Source organism: Giraffa tippelskirchi, chromosome 13 (assembly GCF_054371585.1).
Source record: "Giraffa tippelskirchi isolate mGirTip1 chromosome 13, T2T-mGirTip1v1.2.pri, whole genome shotgun sequence".
NCBI classification, from domain to species: Eukaryota; Metazoa; Chordata; class Mammalia; order Artiodactyla; family Giraffidae; genus Giraffa; species Giraffa tippelskirchi.
In genome coordinates, this window is record NC_137287.1 from 96,700,001 (window position 1) to 96,716,217 (window position 16,217).

Here is a 16,217-nt window from a genome sequence, read left to right on the forward strand (position 1 = left end):
TAAGATGGAACCCAGCCGTCTTGAGTCTTGGGCCTGTGCTCATTCACTGCCCCATTTTTCTCACATGTTGGGCAGCAGGACTGGGCACTGCTTCCCTCTCAGCTGCTCCTGAGGCTCAGCAGCTTTTCCGAGCGGCCACAGACCCATGCTCCCATCCTGTCTGTCCAGGAGCTCTGTCTGATCCGTTTCCACCCCGCGACTGAGGAAGAGGAGGTGGCCTACATCTCACTCTACTCCTACTTCAGCAGCCGCGACCGCTTCGGCGTCGTTGCCAACAACAGCCGGCACGTCAAGGACCTCTACCTGATCCCACTCAGCGCCACTGACCCCATCCCCTCCAAACTGCTGCCCTTTGAGGGGCCAGGTAAGCACCAGCCTTCAGACCCCGAACATCCCCTCCCGCCGATGCCAGGCCTCCCCTAGACCTGCCTCGGCAGCAGAACTTGGAACAGGACTGAAGCAGGTTGGGCTGCAGAACTTCCAGGGGAGAGGAGGGGGCACTGGAGGTACCCTGTCAAGGCGTAAATTGTCTTAAAGAGTTCTGTGCAGAGGGCCAAGCCTGCATCCACCTAGAGCCTGCCTGGCCCCAGGTGAGCAGGTGTTGACGCGCAGGAGCTGTGGTAGCGCAGGGCGGGCCTAGGTCTGGCCTTTCGGTCCTGCCTCTCTCCAGACGTCGCCCAGGCTGTTCTCCTCGTCTCGGGGATTCATTTCGAGGAGATGCAGAAAATGTCAGTGAGATAGGAAATGGCTCTAGAAATAGGCACTTTGAAACCTGCTGCTTGAGTTTTATCTTCAGCGGGCCTCTTTCTGCTTGCTCCCTCCTTACAAAGTACTGTGTCAAAGCGTGACTTACACACTGATCTCTTGTCGAGAGCCAAGGTAGTTCCAAGGGGACATGGTCTCTGAGGGCCCTCTAAACCCTGAGAGGTTGCTGTGACTTAAGTTTCACAGAAAAATGCCCACATGGGGGTGTCCCCTTGGCCATGATGCCCCCAAGACTGATAGCCCCTCAGAGATGCCGAGTCCACCACGTGTTCAGGGCTCTTGAAGTACTTTACTTCAGGGGTGGTGGCTGCACCTGGCATCTCCGTGTCCATGGCCATGCTCCTGCCACAGCCACATGCGCCCACCTGTGCTGGCTGGGCCCCTGCAGGGCCACTCGCCCCTGGTGGGCTCTGCAGCCGTGCCGCCAGAGTCCTGTCAGTCCCCATAACCACAGGTTTGTGCTCCTAGCACCACACACAGACTGTCTCAATGCCAAACACGTGTCAGAAGCCAAGTGCTTCGGGGGGCCATCCTCCTTCCTCGTGCTAAAGTGGTACTGCCTGATGGGTGGCAGGGAGGGCTGTGGCCAGAGTTCTTGGCAGGCAGCTCCTGAGGCTCTGGCCAGTCCCCGGACACCGTGTTCCTGATGCTGCAGTGACGGTCTTGAAGCCAACTACCCGACACCATGAGGAGCTTCTGGTCAGTCCTGAGGGCGGCAGCCTTTGTGGGGCCTAGTGCAAGCATAGGCAGGGATAGGCACGCGCTGAGTGCTTGTCCAGTGGGGCAGGGAGACCGTTCCAGCCCTGGCTCAGTCTTACCCTCATTGGAGCTCCTCTTGTAGCTCCACCTGCAGACTCCATGGCTCCGTCCCAGGGCATCTTGTCACATGAGCCGGGGACTAACCAGGCTTGGGGCCACGGGACAGTCCCCAGGAGAGCAGAAGTGGATGAGTCAGGCGTGGGGATGAAGTAGGGAGGGAGTGGCCGGGGGGCCACCAAGGAGACTTCTCCCCTGAAGCCCAGGCAGGAGCTGACACTCTGTGTGCCGTGCTGGGTGGGGGCCGCACTGGGCATTCCGGGTGACACAGCCACAAGGAGGGCTGGGTGGGAGCGCTTGCCTCAGCCACCAAGTGACCACATTGGGTGACCAACAGAGTGGACATCACTCCTGCCCCCGCATTCCTGAGGCTGAGACTCCTGAAGGGGTGCCCCACAGCCCCTGCGGCAGATTTTCACCCACAGTAGAGAGAAGACGTTTCAAGACTTTTTGATTGAAGGGCTTCTGAGTCTCAGCTTGTTTAACTTGGTATATGTGTTTTTAATTCTCCTGGGATGTTCATCTGACAGTGGTATCTGTGTGTCTTCTGTCCACTTGTACATCAGCCAGACGCCCTGACCCAGAGCCACACTCTTCCCTGAGCCACTTCACACACTTAAATCATGATGTGGTGCAAGTGCTTGCGGGCAGGTCCCAGGCTCGTGGTGTGTGCAGTGTCTGCCAGGTGGGCGGGGTGCTCTGCTGTCTCTGCACCGTGTTGATGGCACAGGCCCAGCCTGAGGGGCGTCATGTCCCTCACAGCAGCCAGCCTGGCTGAGCACCCACACTGCCTGGGGGTGTTGCTGCCTGAAGTCACAGTGCCGGGGAGTGTGGGGCCAGGGTCTGCCCCGGCCCTGCCTCTGTCCTGAGGCCTCACTGGGCCACGGGGCTTTGAGCAGCCCACAGGCCAGCTGCTGGGGCTGGAGGTGGAGAGTGACCCACTCAGCACGACTCGGTCTCTGGAAAAAGTTACCGGTGCCCCTCACCGCTGAACTTAGGAGCCAGTGGGTTTTCACTGTGTGGCTCACACCCAAGAAACAGGTGGAGACAAGGCTCTGAACCCGTGTCCAGAGCTGGGGAGGCGTGCACCCCCTGCCTGCTCTCAGCGTCCTCTCCATCCCGCACTGTGGATGTTGGACCTGGAGGGGTCTCCACGCAGAGCCCACAGCCCAGCCCCCCGCACGGTGTCCAAGCATACCCCGAGCCTGCTCCGCCTCCAGGACCTTCTGTCCTGTGTGCTCCCAGACTTGTCCCAGAGAGGCCAGGCCATCGTCATGTCACATGCCACCCTGCATGTTATTTCGGGGGACAGCTGGGAGGCCTGTGTCCCTCTGACCCAGTTGACGGTACTCTCTACGGTGGAACGTAGCCCAGCTTGGCTCCCCTCACGCTGGGACAAGGCTCCACTGCTGGGACGCGGGGTCTCAGCCAGGGCTCCCCAACCACACTGAGCAGAGGACAGGGTCATACCTTCTAAGGCGTGGCAAGGAGAAGGCCGTTTTCTTAGCAGATGGGTTCAATCCGTGGTATCTTCTGTCTTCACTCCTAATTGTCTCCTGAATTAGCTGAAAATGTCCGTGACTTGCAATGTTGTCAGGTAAGCATGTCTTGAGTGTCTGCGTGTGTGTGTGTGTGTGCCTGCTTGCGTACTTCTGTAGCCGTGCAGAGTTACTGTTATCAGAGTCACAGTCATGCCATGCAGAATGTGTTTCTCTCTTCTTTGAAATCAATAAAAAATATTTCATGGAAACTGGTCATTGTTTGTCTGAGTTTGAACCGTTTGGTAGGTCTTGGTACCTGTCTAGGTGCACCATGACTGAGGACTATCTCTGCCTGCTTTGCCTCAGCCGACACCTGGAGCTTCCAGCTGTGCAGGCGGCGCTGCATGGGCGCCTGGTCGTGGACGGACGACACTCTGCTCACTGGGACCACAGGTCTTAGGGACCCAGCATGGGAGGTCTGCCGGGGAGTGAGAGTGTGGGGGCAGGCAGGGCTTCTCTGCCCAAACACTGAGGGCGGTTGCTGTTAACACCAACACAATGTCTGTTCCCACAGGTGTGAACATTTTGTCTTGTCGGACTCAGGCCATAAGAAGGTTTTCACTTTAAATAATGAATAGTGGAGCATGCCAGGTAGACTTAGGGGTAGGAGCATCGTGTTGATGGGGTTAAGGAGGCAGCTCTCAGCTGGTTTATTCATTAAAGCTAAACCTTACCCTCCAAGTGCCACATCTGAGGTATCTGGGGGCACCTCCCACCCCCCTCCCCGGGGAGGGGGTTGCTGCTTCTCACCACCTTCTGTGGCCACCCTGTTGCTGACACACCCAGACACAGGCCCTTGTTTGGACCTTGGCTCAGGAAATAATCACACACCTTTTCAGTGAGTCCACTTCTGTCTGTATGCGCAGTCTGGGACTGGCCTTCCCACCGTGAGGATCTGGGGCTACGCACAGCTGAAAGACTTGTTTCACCCCCTTGGAACATTGTGGACAGTTTGCTCTCACAGTTTGGAGAGTCGAGTGGGGGTGCCAACACCCTGGTGCTCAGTCTGGTCAACACCCCTTGTCTGGAATCATTAGTTCAGTGTTCCCTCTACCTACTTCTCATCTACTTGACTCATAAGCCTCACAACCACCCTCAAAGGGAGGTGGGTACGTCAGCACCCTGGCTGGTCACCCCTGCTGGGGCTGGGGGTGCCCCGTGCCCTCTCTGGAGCCCCTGTCTCTGCACCCACTTCTCAGGGTGCCCCTCCTCCACAGCTCACACTCAGTAGTGGTCATGGCTGCATTGGCCCCAGTGGGCGTTTTTGGGGGTGACTGTCCCACCACTGCCCCGGTGGCGGCCTTGCCAGATGCCCACGTTTGAGAGTGCAGAGCGGGTGCAGTGGACATGAGGGTCACTGCCAAGGCCCCATGTAGTGCAGGGAGTTGTAGGTCTCCCATGAGCAAGTCCTTTCCGAGGTGCTGGCGACATTTCAGGTCTTCCATCCTCCATAAGCTGATTGTGTGAGTCGGGTGAGATCTGACTGCTTCCAGATAGGGGCATACATTGTGAGACGACCCAGTGTTAGATGTAAGATCCTGGAGAAGATTAGTAGGGAAGTTCAAAACTAACACTCTTCCAACTCTGGAGCTTGACAAATCATGTGCAGATGGGGTAGTTGAAAGCAGAAAGCATTTAACCATAGACCTGCTCAGGAGATGCGAGGGAGCTTAGTGTTTTTAGAACAAATGTAAATGTGAAGCAATTCTATCATAATCTTACGTGTGATGGCCGTGACCACAAAGGCAGAGTCTAAAGTGTCTTGCCGAGTCTGAGGTACACTTTGTTGGTTAGGAAGCATCTGGAGCTGGTGAGAGCCATGATGGGAGCAGTGCTGACTGAGGACAGGACGCTGACCCCGGAGCTAATGCGGTGACCACGGTCCACACACGGCCACTCTGGCCCGAGCTCAGTTCACACCCTAGGCAGGCCCTAGTGTCGGCCCTTCAGAAGTCTAGCTCTTCAGAGGTGGCACAGCCTGTCCGTGGTGAGAACCGTCATGGGCCCTGCCCTGAAAGGATGGCCCTGGCCAGGGCTCCTGCCTGCCCGCGCGCCGTCGCCAAGCACATCAATCTGCTGCTCACAGGGCTGCCGAGACTCCAGCTTGTACTCAGCACAGGGACCTGTTCTGCCAGCTCTAGGGCCGTGTCGGCCACAGTTAGCCCAGAAGGGCCTTGAGAGCCAGCTGAGCAACTGACTACCCCAGTCTGGGTTTGCGTGAGCTATAAATACTCAGTAGATGGCTGTTAGAGTGAGAGGCATACTAAGTTAAAGTAATTCATTTTGATTAGAAAGTGAACTTGATGGGTTACCTTTGACATCTGAGCAGAACTGTTTGGATACGATGCTCGGTGCAGTGGGCCTGGCCCTCCTATGCCCATGTACCCATGCCCCCCTGTGTCCAGCTCCCCCCCCCCCATTCACAGCTGTGTCAGGTCAGACAGGACATTCTGGAAGCCACTCCTCTCACCAGTTGGGTTCTTCATGCGCCCTTGGCCATTGAACATCAGCCTGTGAACAAGAGGCCTAGAGGACATGTGGGGAGGGGCTGGAGGTGCTTCGTTACCCGTGTGGATGCTGGCCTGGCCCAGCTCACTCTGGCGGCCCTGGCCCTCCTCGTCAGTACCTCTCTGCTGGCATTTAGGAAGGGCGAAAGAAATGCTTGGAACCACGTGATGGTGTCCAGAGAAAACTGATTTGTGAGCAACTTAAAATCACAGAGCAGGAAAAGCAGTCCTGATTTTCTTCTTAGTGAATAAACAGGAAATATGTAGTGTGACTATCTATAAATAGTGGTGATTTATCCATAAATTGAATTATACAATTTGATTAATTTTAACTATCTTCTGCTGTGGAAACGGAATTTTTCTTCTGTGTTTATCACTTCTTCCTAAATCACTGATTTGTGACTTGGGTTTTTCTGTTCCCCTGTCAGTATTCTGGATTTATTATGAGTGTTGGGGTGGGGAGCATTACTGAAACAGTAGCATTTCTGATATAGAGTACTACAATTCAGCCTTATTGAAGAAATAGTCATTTTTAAGAACTATGCTCTTTCTGAAATTCTCAGCATGTTTTCCATGTGGCCTGTCCATCACTGCCCCTGTCCTGAACACCTGTGTGCTTTAAGGCCCATGTCCTTTGTTGACAAGGACCTGAGCATTAGGTAGCTCTTGATAAGTTACTGGTCACTGAGTTTCTTTCTAAACCTGAAAGAACGTTTATTTTAGCCTTTTCAGTCAGCATCATTTTTCCTGTTAATTGTAATTTTTGACACGAGTGATGAACTTAATGGAATGCTGTGTGCTATATTGATCATTGTAATTGAGTTGTAGAATTGGTCCCTAATTGAACCTTTAACATTAGTATAAAATAGCTTAATTTATATATTGCAGCTCATAAGTTAAAGTTGAAAAAGGGTGCTGCCCTCCTGATTTGTAGCAAGAGACAAAAGAACAGAGCTCAGATATTTAGAAAACACTGTGGTCATTACAGGCTTCATTCCCAGTATGTTAACGGTCTGGGGCATGTGCTTCTGTCTCAGCATTGCGTGTAATCGGAAACCTGTAGAATTCCAGCCACTAGGATGAATGTGTGTGAATTAGGCCCTCGGTTCATGGGTTGTGGGGCGTCAGGCTGGGCAAGTGTGCAGTGCGGTCCCGGTGCAGTCTGCGTCTGTCACAGTAACTTTCCAAACACTTGATTCTATCTTGCCACAGAATCTCCTCCCCCTCCCTGCCCGTAATAAAGCTTACCTCTCAAGGACAAAGGCTGATTTCGATTATCACATTCTCACAACTTTTGTTTTTTAGGTCTCGAGTCACCGCGTCCAAACATAATCCTCGGGTTAGTGATCTGTCAGAAAACGAAGCGGCCCTCAGGTGCCGGCGAGCTAGACAAGACGGAGGAGAAGCGGGCTCGCCTGCTGACACAGGATGAGGTGGAGCCCGCCCACCCCAAAGTGCCTGCCACGCTGCCGCCGGAGAAGAGGCCCCCCAAGTACCAGCTCTGCCCAGGGGACGCAGCTGTCAGCACCACGCCCCCGGGCTCTCCCCCACCCCCACCCCCTCCTCCAGAAGCACCTGGGGCGCCAGGCTCATCTTCCATGTTGAAAATACTGTCGTCCCTCAAACCAGGAGCCACAGCAGCATCTGGGACGGCGGCGGCAGCTCCAGCGGCCGCTTCCTCTATCTCTTCTACTTCAAAGACCGCCTCGCCCCTGGAACACATCCTGCAGACTCTCTTTGGGAAGAAGAAGTCATTTGACCCCCTCTCCAAAGAGCCTGCAGAGTCGGCCCCAGCCCCCCACCAGGACTCCAAAGCCAAGACCGATGCGGGGCTGACGGCGGCACCCCTGCTGGACCCCATTGTCCAGCAGTTCGGTCAGCTCTCCAAAGACAGAGCCGTGGAGGAGGAGGAGGACGATAGGCCGTATGACCCCGAGGAAGAGTATGGTCCTGAGAGAGCCCTGGACACTCCGCCTGGTGACCAGGGCAGGCATCAGGATGTGGAAGAGGCCCCCGAGGCAGCTGAGCGGGAGGAGGTGGCCTACGACCCTGAGGATGAGACGATCTTAGAGGAAGCCAAAGTGACCATCGATGACCTGCCCAACAGAATGTGTGTAGACACACGTGGCGGGCCTGGCCTCTCTGCCCCCTCCTTGGTGGAGCAGCAGAAGATGATTGAAGAGCTCAACAAGCAGATCGAGGAGCAGAAGCGGCAGGTGGAGGAGCAGGAAGAGGCGCTCAGGCAGCAACGGGCCGCCGTCGGGGCCTCCATGGCCCACTTCTCTGTGTCGGATGCACTCATGTCACCGCCTCCGAAGGCCACACTGCCCAAGGCCGAGCTGTTCCCACAGGAACCGCAGGCTGTGGTCAACCCGGCTGCGGCCCCTGCCACCAGCCAGGCCCCCGGCCCAGGCGCCGAGGCGCGGCTGAGCCGGGACCCCCGGCAGGCCCGGCGGTTGGCCGTGGAGAGCAACGAGAGTGAGGCTGCCCTGAGGGCCCCGCCGGCCAGAGAAGCACCTGGAGGGGCCTCTGCTGGTCCGGGGCTGCTGCCGGCCCAGGAGGAACCTGAGCCGGCCCCTCCGCTGTGGGCTCCTGGTGAAGAGGCCCCACCGCCGGCCAAACAGGATGGTCCCCCACGTGAGCCCTCAGAAAGCCTTGGGCCAGAGAGCGTGGCCGGCCTGGATGCCGTGGCCAGACCTGCCCGGAAAGTACTACTGCCCACACCGCCGGGCGCCTCCTTCCAGCCTCTCTACCCTCCACAGAGCGAAGGCCAGGCCTTCCCCCATCCTGGTTTCTCAGGGCCCATGTATGCATCTCAGGAGAACCCAATGGGCTCCTCCCAGTATGATGACCCAAGAAATGCTCAGTTTGCCGAGAAAAGTGACGCCCTGGCCACTGACACTGAAGGAGACAGAGAGCCCCAGGCCAGGCCAGGCGAGGGGGCCGGTGTGTTCCCCCCCTTGGCACAGAAAGGGGGACCTCCACCCCAGTTTCAGGGCCAGAGGGAGCCCACACCACGTGCTTTCGGGATGTCGGGCCTTCACGGCCCCGGTTTCCCAGCTCCTCGGGGGCCAGTCCCTCCATTCTCAGAAGAGAATGCTAATAACGATGGGCCAAGAGGAGGGCCTCCACCGGCCAGATTCGGGCCTCAGAAGGGGCCCATCCCTTCCCTGTTCTCAGGGCCACATGGGCCACCTCCCTATGGGGACAGCAGGGGCCCCTCCCCGTCCCACCTGGGTGGACCCAGGGGAGCAGGGCCGCCTCCGTTGGAAGAGCGCAAGGACACCCACGGGGAGAAGAGAGAGTACCCGGACGCCCTGTACGGCGAGGCCTCAGGTGGCCCTGCCCAGTGTGAAGGACCTGAGCAGGCCCCATTCCCAGGAGGCCGGGGTGCCACGCCGTTCCAATTCGGGGGCCAGAGGAGGCCTCTGCTGTCGCAGTTTAAGGGACCCCGAGGCGGCCCTCCTCCCTCTCAGTTCGGAGGTCAGCGAGGGCCCCCACCCGGCCACTTCGTGGGCCCAAGGGGGCCGCACCCTGGGCAGTTTGAAGGCCCTAGAGGCCAAGCACCTGGCTTTGTGCCCGGACCCAGGGGGATGCAGCCTCAGCAGTTTGAAGAGCAGCGGGTCCACTCACCGCCCCGGTTCTCCGGCCAGAGAGCACCTGCACCCATGCCCTTCGGGGGCCCCCGAGGGGCCGCCCCATTCCCGGAGAAGAGTGAGCCGGTGCCCCCCCGCTTCCACTTCCAGGGCCCAGCTGCCCCCGGCCCCAAGCCGGCGCCCAGGCCACTGCTGGAGCTGCCCAGCCACCCTCCTGCACCATCCGCCGTGCCAGCCCAGGGCCCAGAGGCTGACTTCCGCGAGGGGGTCCGGGGCCACGAGTACAGAGGCCCGGCCTTTGAGGGGCGGCCCCGAGACAAGGCCCCAGAGGAGCCCGAGGCCCCGCCGCCTGACGGCCGCTCAGGCCGGGCCCTCGATGACCGGCGGCGTGAGAGGGAGCGTGGGAAGCCCTGGGAGCGAGAGCGTGGCCGGACTTGGAGCCGCGAGCGGGACTGGGACCGCGGCCGAGACTGGGACCGCCACCGTGACAAGGATGCCGGCCGCGACTGGGACAGGAACCGCGAGCGTAACGGGGGCAGGGACAAGGGGCGTGAGTGGGACCGTGGCCGAGAGCGGAGCCGCAACCGGGACCGCGACCGCAGGCGCGACCGGGAGAGGTCCCGCAGCAGGGACCGCGACCGCGACAAGGCCCGCGAGCGGGAGCGCCGCAGGGACCGCAGCCGGAGCCCCGAGCGGCCCCGGGACCCCAAGACCGAGACCCCTCGGGCGGTGGCCCCCACTGCCCAGACCTAGGGCCGTGTGGGAGCCGCACGCCCTGCTGAGCAGATGGTCTTGGAAAGAACTGGGGGCTCACACACAAATAGAACCTTCTGGACTGGAAACATTACTGTAATTTTGTGTATAATGGTTTCTTACAAAATTTCACACCTTTACAATTCCGATGCTTTTTTAGAAACAAAAAACTAAGAACTCTTAACATTTCCATTTAAATGTACTGAAATGGGAACGTACCTACAAAAGCATATTGCTTTTTCAGATTATAAAGTTATCTTTTCTAATAACTTGACTGTTGTAAATTCTGAGGGAGTTTAGTGGCTGTTAGGGCCACGCCTTTCCTGACATCTCACCTGTGTGGCTGTTTCCAGAGTCTGTTTTCACAGGGTTTGGACCTGGTGGCCATGGGTTTCTGTTCATGGCTGTCAGCTAACCTCTGGATGGTTGAGAAATGCCAGACTTAACAGATGCATCTTTCTCTCGTCACAAAGAAATTTGAATTACAAATTTCAACCAGAAAACAAAACATTTCTTAGTTTTGCTCAGTTTTTATGTATTGCCTTACACTTTTTCTTTCCCAAAAAACATGATTAAAAGCAACATCTGAATAGAAACTGTTGAATTTTAAATAACATTTAGTTTAAAAGATTTAAATTTTACCAGTCTAAAGAAAGGAAATAAATCAATTAAGTGTAATTTAAAAGGTGGGGTGGGGCAGGGGGGCCGTTCTTTGACTTGAATAATCAGGAACAGTTCTTTGGTTGAACTTTACCACCTGAGCAGTTCGTTCTTATGTCCCAGGAAAAGTGCACTAGGTCCACACTGCTGTTCTTGTCAGGTGATAAATCTCAGCATTTGTCGTTGAAATGGAACAATATTTGTATAAAGCCTGAAGTGAAAATACCGCTATTAGCTCAAAAACTGCAGATTAGAATGCTTTTCACCGTGAAGCACAGTAAGCTGCTTCTCTTCGTGTGTTTCCAAGTACTTCTGAAGTGGAAAGTAGAGGAAAACTTGCTAATTTATTTGACTGTATAAATACACTTTGATAATTTTTTTTATATTTTCATAAACTTAATTTTGCAAATGTAAAGTTAGAGAATTTCCTTTGTTCTTTGGAGTCTGTTCCATTGTACATCACTACAGATTCTTCCCTTTCTAGCACAAACGTTTAAGCTGCGAGAACATTGAGAACTTAGCAGTTTGGGGTGATTTGTGGGTGTTACAGACCCTATCAGTAGGTTAAGTTAAAGTGGTGACAAGTTCCAGCATCTAATGTGATGTGAAGGTTTTTTTTTTACATGTAAAACAAAAATTTTCTAATTTAAATACAAGAAATGTAAAAAATCAAGTGTGTTTCTTTAGGTTTACTTGATAGAAATTTCTGTAAATTGTATTTTATATTGCAAAGTATTATATCACTGTACATTTAAACATGAAACTTCATAGCTTTGTTACATGAAGTAGAATAAACATCTGCAGAGAGTTTTTCTGTCTTGTGTGGTATCGAGTTGGAAAGTCGGGTCTGGACAGGACCTCTCGGCTCCCTACTTCCTGCGGGTCAGTGTGTTGTGGGCAGGGGTGCCCTTGGCCTGAAGACCCCTGCCAGACACACCCCCTTTAGGGGACAGTTCTGGTGCATGTCCCCACATCCAGCAGGAACCCTGAGGCCACAAAGGGAAAGACAGAGAAACGTGATCAGGGATGACAGGGACTTGGGGTCTGGGGACAGGCAGTCGACGCAGGTCCCCTGCAGGGTCAGCAGGCACCCAGAGTCCCAGTTGCTGACTCAGGGCTTAAAGGTGCATTGGGCTGGCCGGCAGGCTGATAGGGAGCATGTGGCGAGGCAGAGCAGGTAGGCCAGGTGCCATCCAGGGTGGAGTAAATGGCAGGGGGTGGGGTGGGGTGGGAGGGGGGGACATGCGGTGCTTTCAGGTCAGGAGAACAGCCCCCACGGGGAGGAGAGGACAAAGATGTGAGTTTTTGCCCTTGAACTTGAGCTACATGACTGGCCCCAACCTGGTGACCCTGGCAACAGCATTTGGCTTCTTAACAAAGCTTGTGCACCCATCACCCCTCCGTGAGCCAAGACACCCAGAAAACATCACTCGGGCAGGACAGACTCCACCCCGTGGGCTGGAGAGTCAGTAACTGACCATTGGTTACCCAGCTGAACACACAAGAAACCAGGGGTGAGTGCAGGGGCCCCAGCCTGGGGCCGCCGCCACCACTGCCATCTTAAAAACACAGCAAGCCCAATGACACACAATGGCCCAGGAAGGAGGCCGCTCATCTGTGGAGAACCCATGGCACTAGCCTGACCTCGGCGAGTCCTGCCAGAGTGCTGCAGGACATATGCTGGGTAGAGCTGGGGGAGGCAGGTGCCCCGGGGTACCAGCCCCAACCGCCACCTGGGTCCCTCAAGGTGGGGATTAGAGCTCCAGGTTTCAAATGATTGTGAAGCCTGCTTCCCGTCAGACACTTAAGAAAGGGGAGACCCACCGAGACCACCCACACCTTCCCACCCAACAGGTCACCGGCTGTGTGCCTTTTCCCTTAATCTTTTTTCCCTCCATTTTTCTTTTACACAATTGGGATTCTATACATTCTTGTATCTTTTATAACCCAGGTGATTCCCAAAGGCATCAAGTATTCATGGAAAGCCTCATTTTCATTTTTCATGTTGTTCAAAAGATTTCAAGCTTCTCCTTCCCAGAGAATGTGTGCTCCCTGGAGATGTGTGGGGTCCCACATGTTCATAGAATGGGGGCAATGAGAGGTGTCCCAGGGAAACCAAGATTTCCCAGGTGCTGCCGTCCTGAGGCCCGTGTTCCTTGCAGTGTCTCTGGCCTCCTTTTCCTGTACCCGTGTTGCTGGTGCTCAGGCGGGGATCACCAAGGAGGTACAGAGATTTTTGCATCTTTGAGCAACACATGAAAGTAGGGGACAGGCAGCCCTGGCAGGTGGACTGACTTATGATGTCACTGAGGGTCCCCCACGCTGCCATCCTCTGCTCATGACTCTTGTCCTCCTGTTTGCAAGAAGGCTGCCTTTGGAAACATCACATCATCCCTTCACTATTGTAGAAGGAAGCCAGCATCCCCCCTTTTAAATGTCTGGTTTGACCTCGTTGGCCAGGTGGGCACGCAGCCACCCCTGGCTGCAACAGACCAATCAGGGTATCAGTAAATAGAAGTGGAATTCAGCCACCATGGACACTGCCCCAGGTAAGTTACACAGCGTGAGTCAGAAAGCTGATGGTGGCAAGTGCTGGCGAGGATGCAGGACAGTGTAGAGGGAAGGCAGCACCCCTAGAGAAGAGCTGCCAGTTTCCAACCAGTGACTTGTCACTGAAGTCCATGCAAACCAGCCATGCCCCTCTAAATTCACCCCAAAGCATGTGCTACCAGGGGGGCAATGTCACCCCAAGGGTGCAAGAACCTGAATATTTTTAGTGATACATATTCATGATTGCCCAAACCAGCAAATCACCCAGGTGCCCTTTAGCCAAAGTAGGGGTGGATTGAGGCCCAACTGCCAAGGGGAGCCACATACGTCCAGTGAGAGAATGGCCCCAGGCCAAGGCCATCAGCTGCAGGACTCTGCTCAGGACACGCCAGAGGGGACATTAGGCAGACAGGGCAGGGTGGTGGGGGTGGCAGCAGGGCGGAGGCATTTGGGGGACAGGGGGTCCTGTCCCATGGCAGCTCTGGAGGCCATTTGCTCTCATGACCTTGACTGCAAGTGACACCCAGACCCACAGGGAGACTGTGCTGGGCTGGCAGCTGCTGGGTAAGACCCAGCTCCTGCCTGTACACACATGCACACGGACACACACACACACACACAATGCATGTCAGTAATAAAAAGCAAGCAGCTCAAGCCTGAAAGGCAGCTCAGCCCAGGTCACACCTCTCCCCTAGACTATGTGCATCCTTTCATCTGTGATAATGGACTGGTTCCCCATAGACATCTGTCATCATGTAAGTAGTAAAGGAACACTTTCGTTTTGTTTAAAGAACACAGAGCGAGGAAGGAGGAGGGGGTGGGAGCGAGGGGGAGAAGCCTTGGGTCCCTTTGCTGCTTCCTTCTCTTCACCACGTGGCTGACCAAGTCAGGACACCCCAGCATGGCCACAGCTCTGGCATCCTACTCCACTGAACCTTTTCCAGACCAGTCCTGAAATCTCTCCACCGAGCCCTGGACATTCAGAGCCGATTCTCTCCAGCATGGGTCCACCTTGGGCTGCTTTTAATGTGTCGTGATTTTGCAGTTTTTAACTATAGCCTCCCTGGTGGCTTCCCTCTTGACTTCCCTGGTGGCTCAGACGGTAAAGCGTCTGCCTGCAATGCAGGAGACCTGGGTTTGATCCCTGGGTTGGGAAGATCCCCTGGAGAAGGAAATGGCAACCCACTCCAGTGCTCTTGCCTGGAAAATCCCATGGACAGAGGAGCCTGGTAGGCTACAGTCCATGGGTTCGCAGAGTCAGACATGACTGAGTGACTTCACTTCACTTTTAACTATAGCCTCGGCGCTCTCCCTGCCTCTGCTGGTCTGACTCCTGCAGGCCACCTGCCCATTGTCATGGAACTGTTGGTCTCTTGACCTGGTGGGCTGACACATTCATTTCCTTGGAAGTCCAAGTTAGTGGCTTTAAATTTTCCTTTGGTTTGTCTTTCCTTGTGTGTGTAATTTATTGATACTTTAACAGATGAGGAACCTTCGAGAAAGCAGAGGGAAACTTGTATTTTGTTCCGTGTCCTATTTCTTACTCCTATAAATCTATTAAACAGTATTTTTAGAAATATTTAAAGATAGTATCAAACACTTAAGCATGAAATTAAATACTTAACAATTAATTTTTGCAAATATTTAGTAATTGGTCACAAAAATATTTAATAAATTTCTCCCAAGTTGCTTCAAGGAACACACATCACAGTCCCAGGTCATGTGACAGCAAATATTACTCAGGGCTCTGCGCTGTGCTAGTTCGCTCAGTCCTGTCAGACTCTGCAAATTCTCCTAAGCAGCTGATTAAAATCACATCTCTAACAAAGATTTCTCCGATCATCTTACTCCTTAAGGAGTGAATGAAACCCACAAGTCACAGCAACAAGACACACAGCACACAACATGCAGACTTGGAGCCGTGGGTTTCATTGTCGCTTATCTGGATCAGGGGGAGACAGGGAGGGAGAGAGGGAAAGACAGAGAGACAGGGACAGGGCGACACATCAGGGCTTGGTCTGCAGGCTTAGCTTAGCTGTGGGAGCTGGATAGACAGGACCGGCTGAGGGAAGGGTATGGAGAATGGGGTGAGGACAGGTCAGGTACCCTGAGGAAGGACCGGCCTCTCTCCTACGTTTCTCTGCACGCTCAACTTTGATGGTGCCAGCGTCTGGCCTGAGAAACTAGGCACTGTGTCGTAAGGCTTAGAGGCACACTGGGTTCAAGAGAGGCTGAGTGGGCCCCTAGGAGGTGGAACAGCTGGTGGAGCTGCTGTCCCCAAGAGGGGGATTGCCACACGCGTGACCCCAGGGTGTGACCTCTGAGTAGAAAAATCTGTGAGGCTGTAGCTCCTCTTCTGGCCTCCAGATCTTGTGCAGAACTGTCTCTGCTGACCCCGCGACCGTGAGCACACAGGAGAGGGGCCGCCGCGGGTCTCCCCCACAGGATGGCCTGGCCACAAGGCAGCCCCTCCTGGCCTCAAAAGTCAGCCTTTTGCATCGCTCCACGATGCTGTTTACTTTTTTTTTTTTTTGGCATGTTTGGGACAGGGGCCTACTTTTGGCTCAAGGGAGCCAAGTGTTGGGGCCGGGCTTTGGCCCACCCTGACCTGCTTCCCCCGGCTCTGCCTGACTCCTCAGCTAAGGAGGGCTGCCCCGGAGGGCTAGACCAGAACTGTTGGGAGCCACATTTAGAGTCTGAAGAAAGCATGTTTGATATTTTCTTCACATTTGATTTATAAAATAAGCTTCACTAAAGCCAGATCATTCTCATGTTTCATGTCTAAATAAAAGAAGGCTCAGAAACTGCTATTTGCAAGGAATCCATGCAAATCAAGAAACACAAAAAACACTGTAGGTGCCAGTGATCTTTATTTCTGGTAAATGAAAAGCCAAGTTGAATATTATCTTTATTGTCTCTTTTTAACACTGTAAATTTCAGCGTACTCTGTGATTCTGCTACTCAGAGTGGGGTCCACTGATCAGAGGCACACACATCAGCTGGGGGCTCCCTAGAAAGGGGGCATTCTG

General features: G+C 54.6%; 1 protein-coding gene across 16 annotated transcripts in view; it reads left to right on the top strand.

Annotated features, from left to right (window-relative positions):
• DIDO1 (death inducer-obliterator 1) overlaps positions 1–11,448 on the top strand; it is a 49,262-nt gene extending 37,814 nt beyond the window's left edge. For 12 of the 16 annotated variants that reach the window (XM_081557692.1, XM_081557688.1, XM_081557699.1 and 9 more), the window contains 2 exons: positions 169–364; positions 6,935–11,448. In XM_081557692.1, the coding sequence (XP_081413818.1) occupies positions 169–364; positions 6,935–9,978 (3,240 nt within the window). In that variant the 3' untranslated portion in view covers positions 9,979–11,448. Of the gene's footprint in view, positions 1–168; positions 365–1,339; positions 1,465–1,918; positions 3,332–6,934 lie in introns of those variants that run through there. The other 4 variants (XM_081557700.1, XM_081557702.1, XM_081557701.1 and 1 more) reach the window with 2 other exon arrangements.
• The last annotated feature ends 4,769 nt before the right edge of the window (positions 11,449–16,217 follow it).